The sequence below is a fragment of the Nicotiana tabacum genome, chromosome 11, assembly GCF_000715075.1.
Source record: "Nicotiana tabacum cultivar K326 chromosome 11, ASM71507v2, whole genome shotgun sequence".
Taxonomy (NCBI): Eukaryota; Viridiplantae; Streptophyta; class Magnoliopsida; order Solanales; family Solanaceae; genus Nicotiana; species Nicotiana tabacum.
In genome coordinates, this window is record NC_134090.1 from 52,830,488 (window position 1) to 52,853,597 (window position 23,110).

At 33.3% G+C, this 23,110-nt stretch overlaps 1 protein-coding gene, 1 long non-coding RNA gene and 1 other non-coding gene across 3 annotated transcripts; 2 read left to right on the forward strand and 1 right to left on the reverse strand.

Moving 5' to 3' along the window:
• Positions 1-243: 243 nt before the first annotated feature.
• On the reverse strand, positions 244-350 carry LOC142166615 (small nucleolar RNA R71). Its single transcript, XR_012697018.1, has one exon. It is a non-coding gene; the product is annotated as a small nucleolar RNA R71 (small nucleolar RNA).
• Positions 351-3,034: 2,684 nt separating this feature from the next.
• On the forward strand, positions 3,035-3,763 carry LOC142165845 (uncharacterized). The gene is made up of 3 exons (XM_075224224.1): positions 3,035-3,273; positions 3,397-3,508; positions 3,737-3,763. Exons 1-3 carry the CDS (start codon positions 3,035-3,037, stop codon positions 3,761-3,763), a joined length of 378 nt encoding a protein of 125 aa, XP_075080325.1.
• A 12,180-nt stretch (positions 3,764-15,943) lies between these two features.
• On the forward strand, positions 15,944-16,903 carry LOC107760224 (uncharacterized). Its single transcript, XR_001642357.2, has 2 exons — positions 15,944-16,119; positions 16,719-16,903. It is a non-coding gene; the product is annotated as an uncharacterized LOC107760224 (long non-coding RNA).
• Positions 16,904-23,110: the final 6,207 nt, after the last annotated feature.

The window sequence follows — 23,110 nt, forward strand, 5'->3', positions numbered from 1 at the left end:
TCTTGCATCTTCACTGGAGACGCAAGTGAAGATCCACACAGCCATTTAAGTGACTTTCTGGAACTTGTTGAAATAACTAAATATAATGGAGTACCTCCTCAAGCTATCAAATTAAGGCTATTTTGTTTCTTTAAAAGGAGATGCCAAGACATGGTTGCGAAGTTTGCCACAAGGTTCCATTACCACATGAGACCAAATGACTCAAAAAAAATTAAATAAATATTTTTCCCTACTAAAACTACAAAGTTAAGACAAGAAATCTCTAATTTCTTGCAGATTGACACTGAGTCAGTTTATCAAGCTTGGGAAAGATTAAAAGTAATATTAAGAAAATGTCCACACCATGACATTCCTGAACACATGCAACTGTATATTTTTTATCATGGGTTAAAACCCTCTGCTAGAAATGTAATTGATGCAGCTGCAGGAGGTTCTGTAATGGGAAAGACCACGGAGGAAGCATTGCAATTGTTGAACGAGATTTCTGAGAATGTCATCCAATGGCCATCTGAACGTGTAATCATCAAAAGGCTGCTACGGTAAATCAGGTTGATGCTTTAAATACACTAACACAACAAATTGTTTCTTTGACACAAAAGTTTGAATCTTTTCAGGTGAATACAAAACAACCAAGCCAATCTGAGACTTGTGTCATGTGTGGAGGAAACCATCTGAACCATGAATGTCGAGCAAACAATCATAATGACGAACAAGACCATTCTGTCGGTTATAAACTGTACCCTTTTGGGTCCAATGGAACAAAAGCATCCAGGATTTCAATAGAGCAATCCAAATGGTGCAGAAAACTCTCAAAGCATCCAGAAGCAACAAGTACAAGGTCTGTCGGGATACCAAAATCAGAACCGTGGGCAACCAAACTATAGACCTTATCAACAAGCAGGGCCATATCAGCAAAGGCCTCAACAAGCTCATTCAAGTCTTGATGACCTTTTGTATAAGTACATTAAGGTCACTAATGAAAAGATGGAAAGCCAGTGTTCAGCCCTCAAAAATCTGGAAATGCAATTACGTCAATTGGCAACTCTTGTGTCAGAAAAGATTCAGGGTCCCTTTCCAAGCAATACAGAGAAAAATCCAAAGGAGCATCTTAAGGCCATCGCCTTACGGTCAGGTAAGGAGCTTGATGAACCATATGCAGACAAGTCAGAATAACCGGTAAACAAGGATAAGAATGTTGAAATACCCTCTGAACTATCTAAAGAGAAAGAAGTCAAGAAAAAAGAAGAAAATAATATTAAAAAATTGACTCATTTCCCTGTGACAATTCCTTTTCCACAAAAACTAAAAAGAAAAAATCTTGATAATCAATTTTCAAAGTTTTTGGAGATTTTAAAACAAATCCATATTAATATTCCTTTCACTGATACTTTGTTGCAAATACCTTCTTATGTCAAATTCCTAATTTTGTCAAGTAAAAGGAAATTAGAAGAAATTTCTGTGGTGATGCTTACTGAAAAATGCAGTGCTATACTTCAAAATAAGCTACCACAAAAACTTGGCGATCAAGGTAGTTTTACAATTCCATACACTTTGGGAGGAGTATATTTTGAAAAAGCACTTTGTGATTCTGGAGCTTCAATTAAATTGATACCATTTTCTATCTTTAGAAAATTAAATCTTGCTGAAATGAAAGACATAGGTGTTTCTCTTCAGTTTGCAGATCAAAGTACTAAGAAACCTAAGGAAATAATTAAAAATGTGCTCGTAAGAGTAGATAAGTTTGTTTTCCCTGTAGATTTTATAGTACTTGAAATGAAGGAATGTCCCGATGAACCAATTATTTTAGGTAGACCATTTCTTGCCACGAGTAGAGCAATTATAGATGTCCATCAAGGACAACTTATTTTGAGAGTTGATGAAGAAAGAGTTATTTTTGATATGCAAAAGATATTAAGATTTTCTGGAGATGAGACATCATCTTCATATTTTTCGATTGACATGCTTGATTATCTTACAGATGAATTCAAAGATGATCAATTGATTCCAAACTCAATGGAAAGATATTTGGCCAAATATGGCACCATACAAGATGATGATCCTATCATCAGAAGAGAAGCCGAAATACTAGAAAAAGATTTTGAAGAGGAGGAGATGTAACCAGAACAAGTTCAACCAAAAATTGAACTCAAAGTTCTCCCATCTCATTTAAAATATATTTATCTTGAGGAACAATTATTTTCAGTAATTATTTCATCTTCTCTTACTGCTGGACAAGAAGAAAAACTGATTGAAGTGTTAAAAGCACACAAAAAAGCCTTGGGATGGACTATAGAAGATATCAAAGAGATTAATCCAGATGTTTGTACGCACAGAATTCTCATGGAGGATAGCTACAGGCCAATAGTCCAGCCCCAAAGGAGATTGAATCCAGCAATGTAGGAAGTAGTAAAAAAGGAGATCGTAAAGCTTTTGGCGGCAGATAATATCATTAGAAGATGTGTTCCTGAAGAATAGATGAACAAAATTTTATATCAGTGTCATGATGGAGCAATTGGAGATCATTATGCAGCAAATCGAATAGCCTTTAAAGTTTTGGAAGCTGGATTTTTCTGGCCGACTCTCTTTAAAGATGCCCGAGCATATGTTGCACAATGTGACAGGTGTCAGAGAACAGGTAACATCACTAAAAAAGATGAGATGTCATTGCAATCAATACAGGTATGTGAAATATTTGATGTTTCGAAAATAGATATTATGGGTCTTTTTCCTTCCTCTCATTCTTTTGAGTATATCCTTGTGGCTGTAGATTATGTGTCAAGATAGGTTGAAGTCATCCCCACAAGGAAAAATGATGCTCGAACTATGTGCAATATTCTCAAAAAGAAATATTTTTTCTAGATTTGGCACACCACGAGTCATTATTAGTGACCAAGGGACTCATTTTATGAATAGATAATTTTCTGCGTTACTTACAAAATATGGTGTGACTCATAAAATAGGAACATCATATCATGCTCAAACTCAAGGACAAGTTGAAGTTTCCAACCGTAAGTTAAAAAGAATTCTTGAAAAAATGGTTGGAATTTCAAGAAAAGACTGGGCTTTAAAGTTAGATGATGCATTATGGGCATACCGAACGACGTTCAAAATGCCAATTGGAACATCCCCATATAGATTGGTCTTTGGGAAAGCTTGTCATTTGCCAGTTGAATTAGAACACAAAGCTTTTTGGGCACTAAAAATATTAAACTTTGAATTAGCCTCTGCTGGTAAAAATAGATTTTTTCAGGTTAATGAGTTCGAAGAAATGAGGTTGGAGGCCTATGAAAATGCAAAATTTTTTAAATAAAAAATAAAAAAATGGAATGACAATTTGATCCGAATAAAAAGTTTTAAAATTGGAGATCAAGTGCTTCTTTACAATAATCGACTCAGGCTATTTCCAGGAAAATTAAAATCAAGGTGGACAGGTCCTTACAATGTAACAAATGTTACTCTATATGGTGCAATTGAAATCAAACAGAACAATGGAGGCGACAAGTTTAAGGTAAATGGTCAAAGACTAAAATTGTACTTTTGAGGACATTTTGAGCAACATTCATCGGTCACTTTGATAGACTGATGAATTCCACAGGTAATAAGTCGAGCTGGCGACGTTAAACTCAGAACTATAGTAACATACCCGTAGCCATTGAGGGTGAAGCAATGGAGTCTTATAAGTCTAACATAGATTTAATAATTAAATGTTTAACCAATTAATCTGGTCAATATCCAGGTTACTGTACAACCAGGCATTTCATGAAGTCCTCTACAAAAACAGAGTCACCTACACAGTAGCAACTCCATGGTGATCGGTATGCCTAAGTAACTGGTTGGTCAACCATTTAATGTTTCAAGTCGAATACTGGCTCAGGTAATTTTTGGTTTATATTTAAACCAGGACCAAATGACTGATTAAGTCTTAAATTAGTCAGTCTATTATACATAGAACATATGTAGTCACAGTTTCTTTCAAGCATTCTTCTGTGATTGTAAATTTGAAAGCCAAAAAGTTTTTTTATTTTATTTTATATACATTAGTATTAATTTTTTTCTTTTCCTTAAATTAATACTTATATATGTAGATCTCTTATCATGTGTTTTATCTAGGAAGATGAAACAGTTCACGTGTGGAGGGGATATATTCTGATGCATTTCTAGTATATGTTATATATGAATCTAATTAATAGATATATATGTTTATATAAATTTCTATTTTCTTTATATCTTTTTATATAATTATTTTTCTCTCCTCTATCCTATTTGTAGGTTTTTAATTAACAAAATAAAGTCTTTACTATATGTCCAATGATTAATTCTTTTCATCTTCACCATGTAAATTCCATATCTATGATTTTGATTTTGTGAAGAGAGGAGCAAGCATCTTTATCTCCGGAAATCATTGGAATTGAGAACAATTATGATCGAAAAACAGGTACAATCAATAAACTTGGCTAGAACTTGCTCTAAATATTTCTCAAGGCGAAATAATAGGTGACACTGATTTTTGAAAAATAAAATTAGGCTTTCTTTGATTTACCATTTTCTAGCCTTCTTATTTTCTAACCAAATACATATAAATATTCCATTAGAACCCTTATTTGAGACTTTATCCCATTTTTTCAACACCTTGATCTCTTATAAAGAAGAAGAAAAAGAATAAAAAGGAGTAATTATATATATACATATATGGTCATGAGATCTTCCAACTAAAAATGAGCAGAAAATGGTGTATATATTCAAAAAAAAGGATGGAAGAAGAAATTCTTTTTTACGTGAATATAAGATATTTGAGATTAAAAAAAAAGAGACAAAACCAAAAAAAAAAGTGCTATCAAAGGGAGGAAATATCGAGCACCAAGAAATGTTTGCTCCAAGCTGGGGAAAAGAAGTCACTCTAAAAATATCCTTATCCTACTAGCCTGAAGCCTAACATTACAAGCCAAGAAAAGTCCTAGAAAGATTCTAAAAATCAGTGTTGAACCTATATTAGTGGAGAAAAACATAAGGAGCAAGTCTATGGACAAGAGTATGATATTAACTGAATAAGTGATCATAAATCTATCAATTTTGAAAGATTCATGGGAAGAAGATTGCAAGTTCTTGTTGATTAAAGCAGAATTCAGAAATAAGGTAAAATATTTGGTGAATTTAAAAAGGTTAATTGCATAGACCATGTTGGAGGATATTTATTTTGTATAAATTTTCTATCCTACAATATTCATGGATTTTGGAACATATATTTTTAAAGTAATCTTTTTCCTCGAGGACGAGCAAAAGTTTAAGTATGGGGGTATTTGATGGATATAAATTATTCATGTAATTTTATATGTAAAAAATAAGTTTTTAAGATAAAATATGAATAATAATATCCTATCCTCGCATATTTTCTAACAATTCTTGTAGGAAAAAGAAATTATGAAAAAGAAAAGAGAATGAAGCAAAGCCACAGTTGCACACATTATCGTCATATACTCAAATGTGGAATATACATATGGGTTTATGAAAAGAGATAATTAAAGATGAAAAGGAGTATAGTTGCATATGTGGAATCTATATACGCAAAGGTCGCATTCGCATACATGGAACCTATATTTGCAAGTCTAAGTCATGAAGGCAAGAATGGAAGCAAAAGAGTCATAGGTGCATGCGTGGAATCTATATTTGCAAAGGTCACATTCGCACACATGGAACCTACATATGCAATACTAACTCATGAAGTCAAGAGTGAAGCACAAGTGCCATATTTGCATATATTGAATGTACCTACACAAAGGTCACTTTGCATACATGGAAGCTACATTTGCAAGACTAACTCATGAAGTCAAAAGTGAAGTACAAGTGCCATAGTTGCATATATAGAATCTACGGACACAAATGTTACTTCGCATACATGGATTTCACATTCGCTAAAGTGGAACATGACAAAAACTACTCAACTTTTCCTATAAATAGCACACTATCTTTGTATAAGGAGATAAAATCTTGGTAAGACAAGAACTAATCTTGGTCTTCTTTCCTTGTAGGAAAAATATTTCCTTAGTCTTTTAAATATTTCTAGTCTTCTAAATATCTTTTTCAGTTTTTCTTACTCCATAATGGAGTAATCTCTTTTCGTTGGGATAGTTGATGAAGCTTGATATATTTTATAATACTATCTCAGTTTTTATATTCTTGGCTTGAAACTTTTTATTTACATTTCATACTGTGCTGAAATAATGGTTTTTAACTACTCTATCATCACATCTACATATTTTATCTCTAAGTTATTCATATATTAATTTTGTAATTCTCGCAGAGCAAAATTAATATATAATAACTGATGAATAAAATAGTAGTGTGAAAGTAATTTTTCAGTAAACTATTATTTCAAGTCAGTAATCTTGCTTGCCTCAGTTTTAATTCTCACGGAGGAATTGTTGTAGGCAAGATTATTGATCCTTGGTAAAAATATTCTCACGAAGTTTTTACTTTCTTTTAGCACAATTCAAGCAAGAAAATTATTTCGGTTTAAACGTCACTAGTCTTAAATTGATTAATTAACATAATTCTCACGGAGTGTTATTAATTGGTTATTTCTTAGTGAGCAAAATATGATTGTATTAGAGATAAGCAATTACTCGTTAGAGAAATAAATGTAGAAATTAAGATTTTGTTATAGTAATATTATCAAGTGAATTCAATGATTCCCAACTCCTTTTTAAATTATAAATCTTTCAAAAATATTTTATTTTGTTTAAGTAATTAACAAGTTTTAAACCTCACTCACTTTTCATCAATTTGATCCTCTCAAATAGTAGTTAAATTATTATAAGTCTGTAGCATAGATTATCCAGTCTCTGTGGAACGATATCTTAAACTATATTAGAATTTGACAGAGTACGAGCAGGAAATTCCAATACACATTGGCCTCGTCAGTAAGTTGGGACTTATTTGGATATTTGTGTAAGATTCACTTTTCAATTCAAACCACCTCAAATCGTAAAAATTGCACGGGGCGCCCTATTTGGTCGCCCCCATTTAGCCTACACCAATTTTTTTTTAAACTTTTAACTTGTACCCACTTTTTAAACAACTTCAGCCCATTTCTCCTCCTCCTTCTCCTCCTTAAAGTCATATCCGCCTCTTCTTAACTTCTCCTTCTCCCTTTTCTGCAAGAAATCTGTTAGCTATGTATATTACCTGTATTCACACAACGTTTTTATCTAGGATTTCGTTTTCAAGAAATTAATAATCATTTTCAGAAAGAGCCTCTAGTACTTGGGATTTTTCCAACATAATTAGTGGAGAAACTTATTGCTATAGCCAGAAGCATAATTGAAGCAAGTAGAAAGCTAACCTTGTATATGTGAATTAGATGTTTCTGTGTTCAGAAAAAGAAAAATCTGTGTTGTCTGAATGTATAATAGAACTGTATAATGTATTTTCGAATATCAGTTGCTTAGCAATAAAAATGGGTGAGCAAAACTGAGTGTGAGTTAGACGAAATGAGGTTGCTGCATTTAAAGCGGACAATAACATAAAAAGCTGATTTTTCCAGAAAAAACTTTAGCTCTAGAGCTGAAATTCGCCAGTTACAAACAAAAACTTCAGCTCTAGAGCTGAAGCTTACAAACAAAAACTTCAGCTCTAGAGCTGAAGTTCGCCAGTTACAAACAAAAACTTCAGCTCTAGAGCTGAAGTTCGACAGTTACAAAACAAAAACTTCAGCTCTAGAGCTGAAGCTTACAAACAAAAACTTCAGCTCTAGAGCTGAAGTTCGCCAGTTACAAACAAAAACTTCAGCTCTAGAGCTGAAGTTCGACAGTTACAAAACAAAAACATCAGCTCTAGAGTTGAAGTTCGACAGTTACAAACAAAAACTTCAGATCGCCAGTTACAAAACAAAAACTTCAACTCTAGAACTGAACTTACAAACAAAAACTTCAGCTCTAGAGCTGAAGTTCGCCAGTTACAAACAAAAACTTCATCTCTAGAGCTGAAGTTCGACAGTTACAAAATAAAAACTTCAGCTCTAGAGCTGAACTTCAGGCTCGGCTACTAGAATGCTGAAGTTTTGCGTGATTGCCTTTGCTACTTCAGCCCCATATGCTGAAGTTATGCGAAAAAGCGGGTCCGTTTGCAATTTTTTTTGCAAAGCAGGCACAAGTTAAAACGTGACACAAAAAGCGGGTATAGATGCAAATGTCCCCCTCAAATCTCTACCAATTTTTTCCAAAATTGAAATTCAAACTCTTTAAGCTTTAAGATGTAGCCAATCTATTCCAAAAATACTCAATCGAAACAAATTCTTATTTAACAAGAAATTTAAATTATTTTTGAAAGTTTTTCTAGTGGAGTATATCTATATGTCCACAAGCAGAAGTCAGTGGCCATTTGATATTATTTTCCTCTCTTTCTCGTTAGTCAAATTTAATCAGAATCATAATTATAAAAATATAGGGTCTTCGATCAGTTCCTTTTAAATGGTTTGGTTCTTGAAATAATCAAGTACATAAGTTATAATATTATGGGTTAAAAAAGGTCTATTTTACGTTGCTATATGTTTTAATTTTTCTTTCGTTTGTGTTCGACGTTGCTATATAGGGTCAAAATTGTCCCTAGACTATTGGAGTTGGTACAATAATATCCCCGTCCACCTATTTTGCAAAAATTACCTTCACCGTTATCTTTTCGGGTCAAGACTGCCCTTACGACTAATAACTCTGTTAGGTTAAAAAAAACTTAATTAATTTTCACATGTCATCGTCCAATTGGTCTAACTTAAAACTCACCTAAATTAAAACAAACCACCCACATTCTAAGACGCATAAATAAAAATACTTTTTCCTAGCCTATCCTTCTTCCTCTCCATCTTCTGTTTCTTTCTCCTCTTTATTTTCAAAAATATTCCAGCATGTAGAACTCTCATACACCCATTTTTTCCCTAAGCAAACAAAACTCTCTTATAGTTAATCACCTTCCTCTTCCTATTTCTTGTACACATCAATACTCCTATTTTTTTTCCATCATAGAAATACCATTCATATCAATTTTTCTTACTGCACTTCACTGTTTCATACAATTAGCTCAATCAAGTATTTATTACAGTCACATTCTCCAATAAGTCGTATTCTCTCATATTCTCAGGCATAGGATCCAAATATTCCTCTTGATTTAACCGTCCCTTTTTTAAAATTAGCGGTGTTGATATTACTTGAAGAGCATCCTCGTACAATAGCTTAATTTATGGACATGATCGGATGTTCAGACTATGGTGAGCTAATGTAGAAGAAAAAAGTCGAGGTTCGAGCAGAGACCAAATAAAACTCTGGTATAATCGAAATTGGATACGGAGTTGTCAGGAAATATACAACGAAAAATATTGCAAAATGTTTAATGACCATCACCATTGACACTCTGTTAGTGTTCATATATTCGGGTAAAAGTTGTATGACGTAAAGTATTTGTGACTAAAAGTTTTGGGTGTTTGAAAATAAAACATTAATGATGTTTGTAGTGATTATTCAAATAGAGTGCAAGGTCAAAAAAAAAGGATGAGAAGAAGAAGAAGAATATGAACGCACACACGCTAGAGAGGGGTGGAGGGGGTAGAGATTTTTTGAGACGGGGGTATTATTGTACCAACTTCAATAGTCTAGGGGTAGGTTTGACCCTTTTTCGTTATTTTAATGTAGGTGAGTTTTAAGTTAGGCCAATGAGACGATGACACGTGGAAATTAATTAAGTTTTTTTTTACCTAATAGGGTTGTTAGTCGTAAGGGCAGTCTTGAGCCGAAAAGATAACGGTGAGGGTAATTTTTGCAAAATAGGTGAACGGAGGGTATTATTGTACCAACTCTAATAATCTAGAGGCAGGTTTGACCCTTTTCCGGTTAATTTTTCTTTCGTTTGTGTTCATTACGACCAAGAAACGGTCGTGCCCTCACTGCCGCACAACTGGAAGAATGATTAGAGTACATTTTAAAGATTACCGGTGACTATTATATAACTAATAAAGATGACTAAAAAGAGGGAGAAACATATAAATTATTATAAATAGTATTTTATTTATGGTAAATATTTATCTTTTAGAGAGATATTAGAACTTTTTACTTCCTTACGAAGAGAGGGATTTATTCCAATGTAATTCATTCAAATCAATAAAAAAATTCTCTCTACTTTTATCTACATTAATACTCTGCTTCTTTTATTGTTTTATAACACAAATAATTAATTAGGCTAATATTAGTAGCATTTGGCTAATATTGACAGTATCTTATGAATTAGCTAATATTTGTAACATGTTTGACAGGCCAAACTAGGTAGTTTCTCTATTTAATATTGTTAGAGTTTAATGAAGTATTAAATTTTCTAAAGTAACTTTTTTTTTCTTCTAAAATGCCTCTTAGTATTCAAGTAATAAAATAGAACGTTATAATTTACATGTATCTTTTAAAATTTATCTAATAAAACTTTTAATATTTAATCTAACCGTGAATCGAATGAAACTTTTTAAATATATAATTTGTGTTGTTTTTAAAATGTTGGCAAAAATGACATTGTTTTGGCGAACAATTCAAGATGATTACTATCTTAATGTATATGGAAGGATTATAACAGTTGACACTAGTTAATATCAACCACAATTTGATTCTTGTCATAATAACAAAGTTGAATGGCCTTTAGACATTTAGCTCCAAGTTGAAAGGAAGAACCTGTCCTTGGGGATTTACCTATCATATCATTTAAGTATGCATTCAAAAGGATAGGATGAAACGCGACATAGGAGATTAAACAGTAGCTTCAGCCTTCAGCACAGATCCGCTGAAGCCTAAAACTAATCAAATTTTACCATTATTGTAAAAATAACGTGAAGTAAAGTGAAATCTCTTCAAATTAACACATACACACATTACTATTACTTTACTACTATACTATATACTAGTTTCAGGATATGTGCCGACTGAAAGATTTTATTTATTTATAAAAGATTACATAATATTATTTTAAAATTTATATTTAAGTTATAAAATAAAAGTTAGTGAAAAAATTATAAAATATAAAACTGATAATTGTTGCTTCTATTTTGCTAATAATGTAAATAATTACTACTAAGAATTATATAGCAAATACGAATAGAATATTATTCATAATGTAAGATTAATTAATGAAATATGAAGAAATTACCAAATATTGTTCCATTGGTTTGACTACCTCTTCGAACGAAACGAAACTGTTTGAAAAAGCTATCAGTGAAAAATTGATTGTTGCATTTTTTGACTATAGTATTATTATGAAACACAATCTTAAAATTTTTTGTACACTAATTAAAAATTAGAGATTACGATCATTTATGCGGTAAGTTCATGATGTAACGGATATTGCCTTATTCTAAATGTTACTTTCACATATTAACTTGATCAGTGAAAAATATAGCTTGACCCTTTAAGGAGTTTTATTATAATTCAATATCAGGACTAAGTATAATTCGAAAAATATTGAATATAATACAAAAATGAAAATAATATTACCTCCTCATATAGAAATGTCAGAATCTACCTAAGGCCTTCGATTTGTTGCATTTTTAAATTCTTTAACTACTCCATAATGAATAAGTAAGACTTTTATTACCCTTTAAGAATCAAATTTGCTCAAAGTGTTAAGTAGCACACATTCATTCGCAAATTCAATTTCAGTTACCATTGTGAGTATATGAAATCAAATGCACACAAGTGGTTTAATACGAAAAAGGCAGTAAAGTCATCAAAGTCAATCAAAATATATAAAAAAATTTATTTAAAAGAAGATTTAGATACTTGGACCAATAATAAAGATTGCTAATGCAGTAATGTATTTTAATCCAACCAGAATGCGTTACTATTAAATTTGAGGATTGATATGCTTTTTATGACATACAAAAACACACCTCAAAGTTAAGGATTAATATGCTTTTTATGACATATATGCAAGAACACATCTCATTTATCAGGCATAATTTTTACGTATAGTAAAACCAACTTTCCAATAGTATCATAAATATCATACAAAACTAAAGCAGTTAAATTAGCATATAGTTTATGTAATTCAATATTACGGAATACCTCAATCTCAAAGCTCAAAGAGTAAAAGGAAAATCATAGTTGAACTGCAGTAAAGCTATATAACTTTCAGAACATAATAAATTACACCATAATAAAGAGATTGTATACAATATTATTTATGAGAACGATAAGGAGAATTGTTTACTTGAACTAATAAAAACTATCAAAATTTTGGTTAGGTGCAAGGACACCAATTGCCAAGAGCTTCTTTAATAACAAAATTTTAAAATTATGATATGTATAATATAGTCAATTAAAAGAGGTAATCAAGTTTAATTTTTCCTTACAAAATATGAATTACTTGAGCTGACATAACAATTAGTAATTAAAACTATCTATAGAGTGAAAATAATTTTAAATTAATAAAATATTAATTGATATGAGTTAGAATGCCAAACCAATTTTACGTGATGAATACACCTAGCCAAATAACCTGCACAACATTCATAAATGAGTCAATTTTATGCCAGTGATCAGATATGAGACACTAACCAATAATCATATATGAGACATTATAAATAAAATTACAATTGACAAACTTTCGAGTAGAGTTGTTTATCAATTATCAACAATGCACGGACAAATATATGTTTAGACACTAAAGAACAAAATCACTTTGTTTTTAAGGCAAAGTAAATTATCATGCAACAATTCTATATAAAAAAATATTGTATATCAAAAGGAGAAGATTTTAGGAACAATCATGTAGTAGCTATTTATAACGGCAAATTGGAATAAAATAAAGGAGAAAATCTTAAAAATATTGACTTGCACGAACAACCATTATTATAAAACTTCAACAAAATAGTATAGGGTAAAAAATTTATATCAAATCACAAAAAAACTTTCTTATGCAGACATCGATATTATAAACATCTTATGATAAAGAATATAGAATAAGGACTACTTATATTAAAAAAAAGTGCTAGCTTCTCCTAATTCTAGACTGTTTGGTTCTAAAATTCTAGAAACCTAAAGTGAATCTAAAACCTAAACAAAGTGAAGACACAAAGTATTGACTGATACTTGGAGCATTCCTCGGTATGAAATTTGTAACAACAACAACAACAACAACGACCCAGTATAATCCCACAAGTGGGGTCTGGGGAGGGTAATATGTACGCAGACCTTACCCCTACCCCGAAGGGTAGAGAGGCTGTTTCCAGGAGACCCTCGGCTCAAAAAAGCAACAGGAGCCGATATATTAGTACCATAAAAATGCATAATAAAATACCAGCAATATAAGAGATATGAAATACAGAATACGAAATACGAAATAGATGGTTGGTATAGTACAACTAGCAGGTAAAGCCCTGCATCAATAGACGACCAATGACATTCTTAGTCTAACTCCTAACTGGCTAGTCTCACTCTATTGTGCTGTAGAAATATTCACAAGTTTCCCCTAACCTACAACCTTAATGCTCGACCTCCATAATTCCCTGTCAAGGGCCATGTCCTCAGTAATCCTAAGTCGCGCCATGTCCTGTCTGATCACCTCTCCCCAATACTTCTTAGGTCGCCCTCTACCTCTCCGCGTGCCCACTACAGCCAGTCGCTCACACCTCCTCACCGGTGCATCAGTGCTCCTCCTCTGAATGTGTCCGAACCATCTGAGTCTTACTTCCCGCATCTTGTCCTCCATGGGGGCCACGCCCACCTTCTCTCGAATATCTTCATTCCTAATCTTATCCATCCTTGTATGCCCGCACATCCACCTCAACATCCTCATCTCTGCTACTTTCATCTTCTGGATGTGTGAGTTCTTTACCGGCCAACATTCAGTTCCATATAACATGGCAGGCCGAACCACTGCTCTATAAAACTTACCTTTTAGTAACGGTGGCACTTTCTTGTCACACAAGACTCCCGACGCTAACCTCCACTTCATCCACCCCACCCCTATACGGTGTGTGACATCCTCGTCAATCTCCCCGATGCCTTGAATAACTGATCCAAGGTACTTGAAACTACCCCTCTTGGGAATGACTTGAGAGTCAAGCCTCACTTCAACTCCCGCTTCCATCGGCTCAACTCCAAATTTGCACTCGAGGTATTCCGTCTTCGTCCTGCTCAACTTGAAACCTTTAGACTCAAGAGCATGTCTCCAAATCTCTAGCCTCTCGTTGACGCCGCCTCGTGTCTCGTCAATTAGAATAATGTCATCAGCAAATAGCATGCACCATGGCACCTCCCCTTGAATATGATGAGTCAGTGCATCCATCACCAGGGCAAATAGGAATGGGCTGAGCGCAGACCCTTGGTGCAACCCCGTAACAACTGGAAAGTGTTCAGAGTCGCCTCCTACTGTCCTAACCCGAGTCTTAGCTCCAGCATACATGTCTTTAATCACCCTAATATAGTCAACCGAGACCCCTTTATCCTCTAAGCAGCTCCATAAGACCTCCCTAGGAACCTTATCGTATGCTTTCTCCAGATCAATAAACACCATGTGGAGATCCTTCTTCCTATCCCTGTACTGCTCCACCATCCTCATAATAAGGTGGATAGCTTCTGTGGTAGATCGCCCCGGCATGAACCCGAACTGGTTGTCTGAAATAGACACTGTCCTTCGCACTCTCATTTCTACCACTCTCTCCCAAACTTTCATGGTATGACTTAGTAATTTGATACCCCTATAGTTGTTACAGCTCTGGACATCACCTTTATTCTTATACAACGGAACCATTGTACTCCATCTCCACTCTTCAGATATCCTATTAGTCTTGAATATAACATTAAACAATGCAGTAAGCCATTCCAAGCCTGCTCTACCCACACACCTCCACAGTTCAATCGGAATTTCGTCTGGCCCGGTAGCTCTTCCCTTTCTCATCTTACGCATTGCCTCTATGACTTCATCGATCTCAATGTCCCTACAATTACTTAATTCATGGTGACTGTTGGCATTCCTCAATTCCCCAAGTATAATATCTTGATCCCCTTCTTCACTTAGAAGTTTATGAAAGTAGGTCTGCCACCTTCTCTTTATCTGGTTATCTCCCATCAAAACTTTGTCGTCGTCATCTTTTATGCACCTCACTTGGTCCAGATCCCGAGTTGTCCTCTCTCTCGCCTTAGCGAGTCGGAATAACTTCTTCTCCCCACCTTTGTTCCTTAGTTCTTTATAGAGACGAGCAAAAGCTGTCGTCTTAGCCTCCGTCACTGCCATCTTCGCCTCCTTCCTAGCTACCTTATACCTTTGACTGTTCGCTCTCTTCTCCTCCTCGTCAGTGCTCCCTACTAACCGCAGGTAAGCCGCCTTCTTTGCTTCCACTTTACCTTGGACAACTACATTCCACCACCAATCAGTAAATTGAGACTAAATTGAATCCTAAACCTACACCAAAGAGACAATGTAAATTGAATTCTAAACGGACACAAAAGGGACAATAGACGGTAGACCAACACAAAAGGGACAACGAAAAAAAAATACCATAATTTTAAAAAAAGAATTTTAAGAATCCTAAAGCTAAAGGAAACAAAAACAAAAGAATCCCAAACAATTATAAACTCTAAGCAAGTACACGGCAATGTTATTTTTTCTCCCAAAATAAAAAAATAGTTATTATAATTACAATTTTATTCAACATATAATGTATTTACTAAGGGTAAAAAAGGCGAACGACATTTTGATAAAACCTTCGTGATAAATAAATATAGATATAGATATAGATAAATGGCTAAGAAGGGACGAACACTCTACAAAAAGAAATTGTACTTTCAAGATATTCTTGAAATTGTTAATACATTCAGGGGTAAGATGGTACATTCGTCTCTCCATAGAAACACGTACAACACAAGTGTAAGAACACGTGTGTTGTTCTCCTCCCGGTAAAACACGTTTATCATATAAATAAACATAGATACTAAACCTTTTTTTCTCTGAGGATTACGAATTTAGTAGTCGGTGGTGTTCTTCCATGTCCGTCTCCTATTTTTCTCTCCGGTTCTCCAAAATTCAAGCTAACTACGTTGAGTGTTGGTTGGATTTTCCGAGGTCTTAGCCCATTTCTATTGGTGTAAGCATAATTTGGTGGGTACATATGAGTTCCTATTCTTTGGATATAAATTTCTGCCGAAAGTTTTCAACTATATTCTTCGTTGTCTTTGGTCTTTGTTTCAATTGCGACATAAATTGGTGAGCATGTGAAACTTTAATTTTAATATTCTGAGCGATTACTGACTTAGGAATCTTCATTCTGCTTTGAGGTTCTCTATGGATTTGTGCCTTTTTCTTCTTCTTCTTCTCCTCCTTTTTGTTCAATTAAGTGTATTATTTTGTATTTGTTTATGGCGGATACATATTTGTTTTTCTTTTTTGTCTTACTGTAAGTTTCATTGTGAATTTTGTACATGCATTTGATTATTTGTTCAAATGCCTCTTGAAAAATCTCCGAATAGGTACATGCTCTGTTGAAGCACTCCTGCATACTGATGTAGCTAAAGTATTTGATAATATGCCTAAAACAACTTTTTTATTAGCTTTTGAAATAAAATTCATTTGCTTACTTTTCGAAAAAAATATTCAGTTGCTTCCACGTATGTTTCTATTGCAATATAGCAATCTAGCTTTGTTTTAATTGAAGTTAGATATAAGGAAAGGCACTTATGATCCCCATGTTTTTATTGCAGTTCGAAGTTAATTTGGCAAGAGAATAAGGTGAATGGGTCCAGAAATTGATTCAATAACATGTTGATTCTTGCACAGTTTTGAATAGCATTATGATACTGAAGAGCAAAAGATTAATGTACGGAAGAGATGTGTTGTTGTAGGATGAAAGCATGGTAAAAAATAGTATAAATACAGTTATTTAATAGCATTGAAGTCATGGTCAAGAAGGTGAGTGATGGATTATAATAAGCCGCGAAAACAATTCCAGTATCAAAATCACATGTAATCTAGACAATTAGCATAAACGGAATTTTACGGGTTACCTCTTGAAGCGTGAACAAAGCTCCTTTATCACGTGAGCTTTCAATTCCACAGCAACTCAATGAATTCTCCACCACCCGCACGATCACGGTTTTCGAACGTTCCACGATCTTCTTCTATTGTGTTACTCAAATAATACCCGAAAATAGCAATTTCGTGTGGGCAAAATTTTCTAAGGAAAAGGGGCTGAAATTCGGCCACCATGTGCTCTTCCTCTAGGTGGAAAACCTTATGTATTTATAGCACATGTTTTAAAGGTTAAAATCCTTTTCCAAAACCTGTTGGGTTTTCTTTTCCACCAGAAAAAAGATTCCTTTATTTCCTATTATTTAGGCACAGTAGGGACCACATAACTTAATTAACAAGGTTTCCAATTATGGAATTAATTTGTAATTTTCGAAATTAATATCCACCATAATTAATTACGAATTACTCCACTAAAAGTTCGTAATTGCACTCCTTATTCAATTTCGAAATTCATCCATTAAATCTTATTTAACTCCCCATGTTAAGATTCAGATACTAATTAATTAAATTAAATTACTCACGATTTAAGTTATTGATTATTTTCTTTAGACTTTCGTTTAACTTATTTCATGTGTCGGATATAAAATTCATCGGTCGGTTTACACATGAAAACTTATAACCTTTCATAAAGGTGTATCATCAATCTCTAAACCAAGACATGGATTCCATCAACTAATTATTATTTCGTCAATGTACATTATTATTATTATCCAATGTACCAGGCATATTGACCCACGAAAGAATCTCACCCTTTAATAAATCAAAATAATAATAATAATGTACAAAACTAATAATAATTATATCAAGATTAAGAGTATAAGTACATTTAATGGCTAGAGAGTTTATTTTATTAAGTCAGTATAAAATATTTATCTCTACTTGGTCCGTTCAATACATACAAAATATACTTGCACAAGAAGTTGAAATTAAACCATTCCCATAATCAAGATAAATTATATTTAATCTTGTGCTACAATCATTCCTGATGGTTTGTCCAATTCCATCATTAGATTGTGAACTCAAGCTTTATACTTATAAGAACCGATGATTTAATCTTTCGTGTATAAGCTAAATTCTATGCACTAAATCATCTAGTATATAAGTAAAGGATACAAACTAATATATGATCTATTTAAAAGTTTATTAAAACTGAATAGACAATTGTTTCATAATAAATATTATATCTAAACCAAACCCATGATTAATAGTATATATCCCAACAATCTCCCACTTAGACTTTTAACCATGACAATTATTAGAATATACTATATCCAAATGCATGGTTAATAGTATATGCCCCAATACTCACACTTAGACTCATAATCATGCATCTACAACTTTCTCAAGCATTCTTTTACATGACTATTAAAAGTCTTCACCAAATAAGGTTTTGTTAAAGAATCTTGCCAAGTTATATTTGATGCAATATTTGTCCAGTAGTGCTTTGTCGTAACTATCTAGTTTGGTATTAAACTCTTTAGGGATCCTGTTACCAAAACTATCCCAAGAGTATGCACCGAATTATGTTTTTCTTTAGCATTCTCCCAATACGATGAAGTACTACTAATATTACCTTCATTACCTTACGAGATTGAAATATTAGTGACTTCTACTATAGTGTTCATTGTTCAAACATTACTCCCACTCGATAAAGGCATATCATGTCTATTAACGTTCTCCCACTACTTAAATGCAATGGAACGTCAATTCCGACGTGTAGGTTTTGATGTTCTTGAGCATCTAGTTATTTCTTTGCCCAGTTCATGTAAAAATAGTTTACTTCTAGGAACATGTTTTATTAAACAGCCCTTATCTAGAAAAATGCATTTGTTTTAACAATTGCCTTATTTTCTTTAGGAAAATAAAATAAAACTACATTCGTTTTCTTGGATATTCACTAAACATGCACCTATTCATTCTTAGTTCCAACTTACATATCCGCTTTCTCTTTCAGCATATTTGCAGGACAATCCTATATCTGAACATGCCACAGACTGAGCTTACATCAGTCCACTGTTCTATAGATGTCCCAGGTGCTAACTTAGAAGGAACAAAATTCAGAATGTAATTTGCAGTTTCCAAGAAATATTCCAAAAACAAATAAGGCAAATCTGAATAACACGTCATTAATCTATCCATGTCCAAAAAAGACTTATTTCTTCTTTCTACTACACCACTCTATTATGGAGTTTACGGTGTAGTCAATTGAGATGTAATCCTTTATTCTGATAAGTAACAAAAGAACTCTTTAGAGAGGTGCTCACTACTACAATCAAATTGCAGTAACTTAATATATTTCCTTGGTGCTTCTCCGTTTCAAGTCTTAAAATCTTGAATTACTTAATTCATTAAGACTTACGGTGCATCAAATAAATATATTAATATTTTGAGTAATCATTTATGAACGTCACAAAAATACTCAAAACTATCTCTTACCAGTATGTTCATTTAACCATACAAATCAGAAGGGACTCATTCTAATTTATCACTTGCTTTATTTTCTTTGGAAGGGAAACAACCTTTAGTCAAATTTCCTTCCAAACAGGATCCACAAGTTGATAGTGCCTCTACTTTCAATGAACCTTAAGGTCCATCCTTGACCAACTTGAAATCCTATCCAGATTAATATAACTTAGACAAAAGTGCATAGATAAATTTTACTCAATTTTGAAGAACATATTCTCTTATGAGGTAGACTAATATTGTTCTGTTCAGGAGAGACATCAATATACAATAACAAGGTCATGCATTCATGTACTACAAGAGATAAAATGTTTATCAAGCTCAATAACTCAAGAGTTATTTGAAAAATAAAATAAAAATCCACCTCTTATTTTACCCAGAAACTGAATTCAATTCCTTCTAACAAAAAGTACATATATTGCATCCTTTAAATTAATGTCTTATCACTAAAAGAAAATTTTAATAAGTAATACGACAAATTGCATAAAATCATCGTAGAGTTGAGATAAAAACATTAAATAGATCATAATAAGTCAAAACACTGAATATTAAAATTCAGACTGCATTCAATATTTATATACATACATGCATCTTGAATAATAAATTTTGATGGGAAAGAATCATTCATGCAAAGTATATTATATAATGCAAGAATTATACAATCCAAAATAAATAGAACCAACTCAGATGGAGAGTATACTATTATTTTCAGTCAATTGTATATAACCTTTTAGTACAAAAATTTTAAACACACCACACATATATGTCATGCATCTTAAATAGCAATTTCGATGGGAAAAGAACTACTCATGCAACATACATATGTAATGCTAGATTATTCACTCCTATAATTAAAACAGACGCAACTCATATGGAGAGTATACTGTTAATTTAAGTCAAGTGAACATCATAATTAATAGCTCTAGTTCCATTGATCCAACATGTATACTCAGATGAAGAGTAAGTACACGATATCAATTACTAGTATTTCACCTAGTGAGCTTACATTAAATTTATCCGATATGGAGGAAGACCTAAAGTCAACGCGTAAATTTATTACTCACTTGAAATTAATAGTGGAAGACCATAGAAATATATTTCTATCACCACTTAATCATGATTGTATTTGAGTTACAAAATTGATTCAACCCTTTAAACTCAGATAAAAAATTAATACAGGTTATCAATAACTAGTAACTATATCCAGTGAGTTCATAATAAATTTATCCGATATGGAGGAAGACCTAATATTAACGCGTAAATTTATTATTTCACTATAAATAAAAAATGGAGACCATAAAAGTTAATTCCTATCACCACTTTATCACAACCACGAACTTTTCTCTGAGTATTAAGTTTCATAATTAAAAAAATGCTCAATACCCAATTTAAATAGTCTTAAAACGCTAAAATTAACGTTTTTCACTACATAGCAATGAGTATTGTTCACTGGGCTATTTCCGATAAACCTACCAAATTTCAGATCAATCGGAGATCGTTAAAATCACAATCTCTAAAAATTGCAACCATATTTGAAAAATTATTTTAAGAATTTAAAATATGACCTACATTCTTATCATATACCAATTCATGACAAATCAACATGCTCTATCATATTACAGATTAGATATAAATAAAATGATAGAAATAATTACTTTTCGTATGTAAATCACATTTAATCCGTCAAACCTCCAAACAACTCATCTAAACGATCTCGAATCGTCAAAATACGATGTGATTCACTACATAGAAGTGAGTTCTTCTTAACTGATCGTTTTCGATGATCCTACCGAATTCCAAGTCATTCGGAGATCGTGAAATTCACGTTCGCCAAAAACTTGACCAAATTCGAATAAATTATTTTTGGCGTAGTTAGGATTAAATCCATGTGATTTGCATTCTTGCTATATATCATATCAAGTTAAATCATCATGTTTCAGATTTAACACAAATATAGCCGATATATAAAGAATAATTTTTCATATTTATAACAAATTCAATTTAATAAACTGCTTGAAAAACCATCTAAACAATCTAAAAAGCCGACAAACAAACATGATTCACTGCATAGCAGTGAGTTTTTCTCACTAGATCGTTTTCAATTAACCTACCAAGTTTCAGGTCAATCGGAGTTCGTCAAATTCATGACCACCAGTCTGTAACCAAACTCGGAGAACAACCATTTTAAGTAGTTTAATGAATTAAGATAAATATGATATTGATTTCCATTCTCCTTATAATTATACTATGAGCTCAAGGCATATATTCTGTTCTTCCTATTAGGAGGCGGAAGAATTCTTGAGAAAAAAGAAGGTGCAGGACTACTCCATCATGGAACAGTGTCACGACCCCGGTTCGCCCTCCGTGAACCATCGTGATGGCACCTAGTCTTTACGACTAGGTAAGCCTAAATTGCAGAAGATAAACCATTTGTGGAATAAAAATAATTTAAAACAGAAATAGAGTGATATAACAACGTTTAAAAGTGCCGCTCGGCATACACAATATAAATTCTCGAAACTAATACTTTTTCCCCAAAACCCAGAAATCCATGAATCACAAGCTACGAATATAATAAAATGCTCTAACTCCAAAATGTCTACATCAATAGAAAAGGTAGAAGGACTGTCACTACAAGATAGAATGGAAAGGGACTCCTCGGTCTGCGGATGCGGCAGATATACCTCGAAGTCTTTGGAGCAGTCGCCTCACCTCAAGGGTGATAGGACTGAGTCGCAGTACCTGGATCTGCACATGAAAAAATGCAGAAAGGGCATGAGTACACCACAACGGTACTTAGTAAGTGCCAAGCCTAACCTCGGTAGGGTAGTGACGACGAAGGTCAGGGCCCTACTAAGATAAAATAAAAATATAAGGTATGACAATATAAGATAAGCAGTACATTTGAAAGCTAACAATAAGAATTTAATACCGGAAAACGAGGAATTCAATAACTAAAACAGAGGAAAAACAATCATAAGGAAATAACCGGGGATCTCTCAATATCCCGAGGATCTCTTAGTACCCTCAATATATGCCAGGGATCTCTTGGTATCACGAGGATCTCTCGGTATCCTCAATATATGCTAGGGATCTCTTGGTATCCCGAGGATCTCTCGGTATCCTCAATATATGCTAGGGATCTCTTGGTATCCCGAGGATCTCTTGGTATCCTCAATATATGTGCTAGGGATCTTTCGGTATCTCGAGGATCTCTTGGTATCCTCAATATCTGTGCTAGGGATCTCTCGGTATCCCGCACCTCAGCTTAAATCATAAATACGTGCAGGGGATCTCCCGGGATGCCGTCTCGTAGTCCCAAAGTAAAACACGCAGCAACAACACAAGGAATACTCATTTAAGCTCAATTTCGTACCAAGTAAACAGGTAATTCTAACCTAACATGCTTCACGTAATACAATTAAGGCAGGTTAAACAAGTAAGCAATTAAGTCAATTAAACATGCTTTCTAGGCTAATAACAGGCTTAAATTGCAAGTAGTATAAGACAGGAAAAAGGAACACAATTAAAATTACTTAAAGAAAACTTTCAACAATTAGCTCAAGTACGCACTCGTTACCTCATGTACAAGGCACTTCAA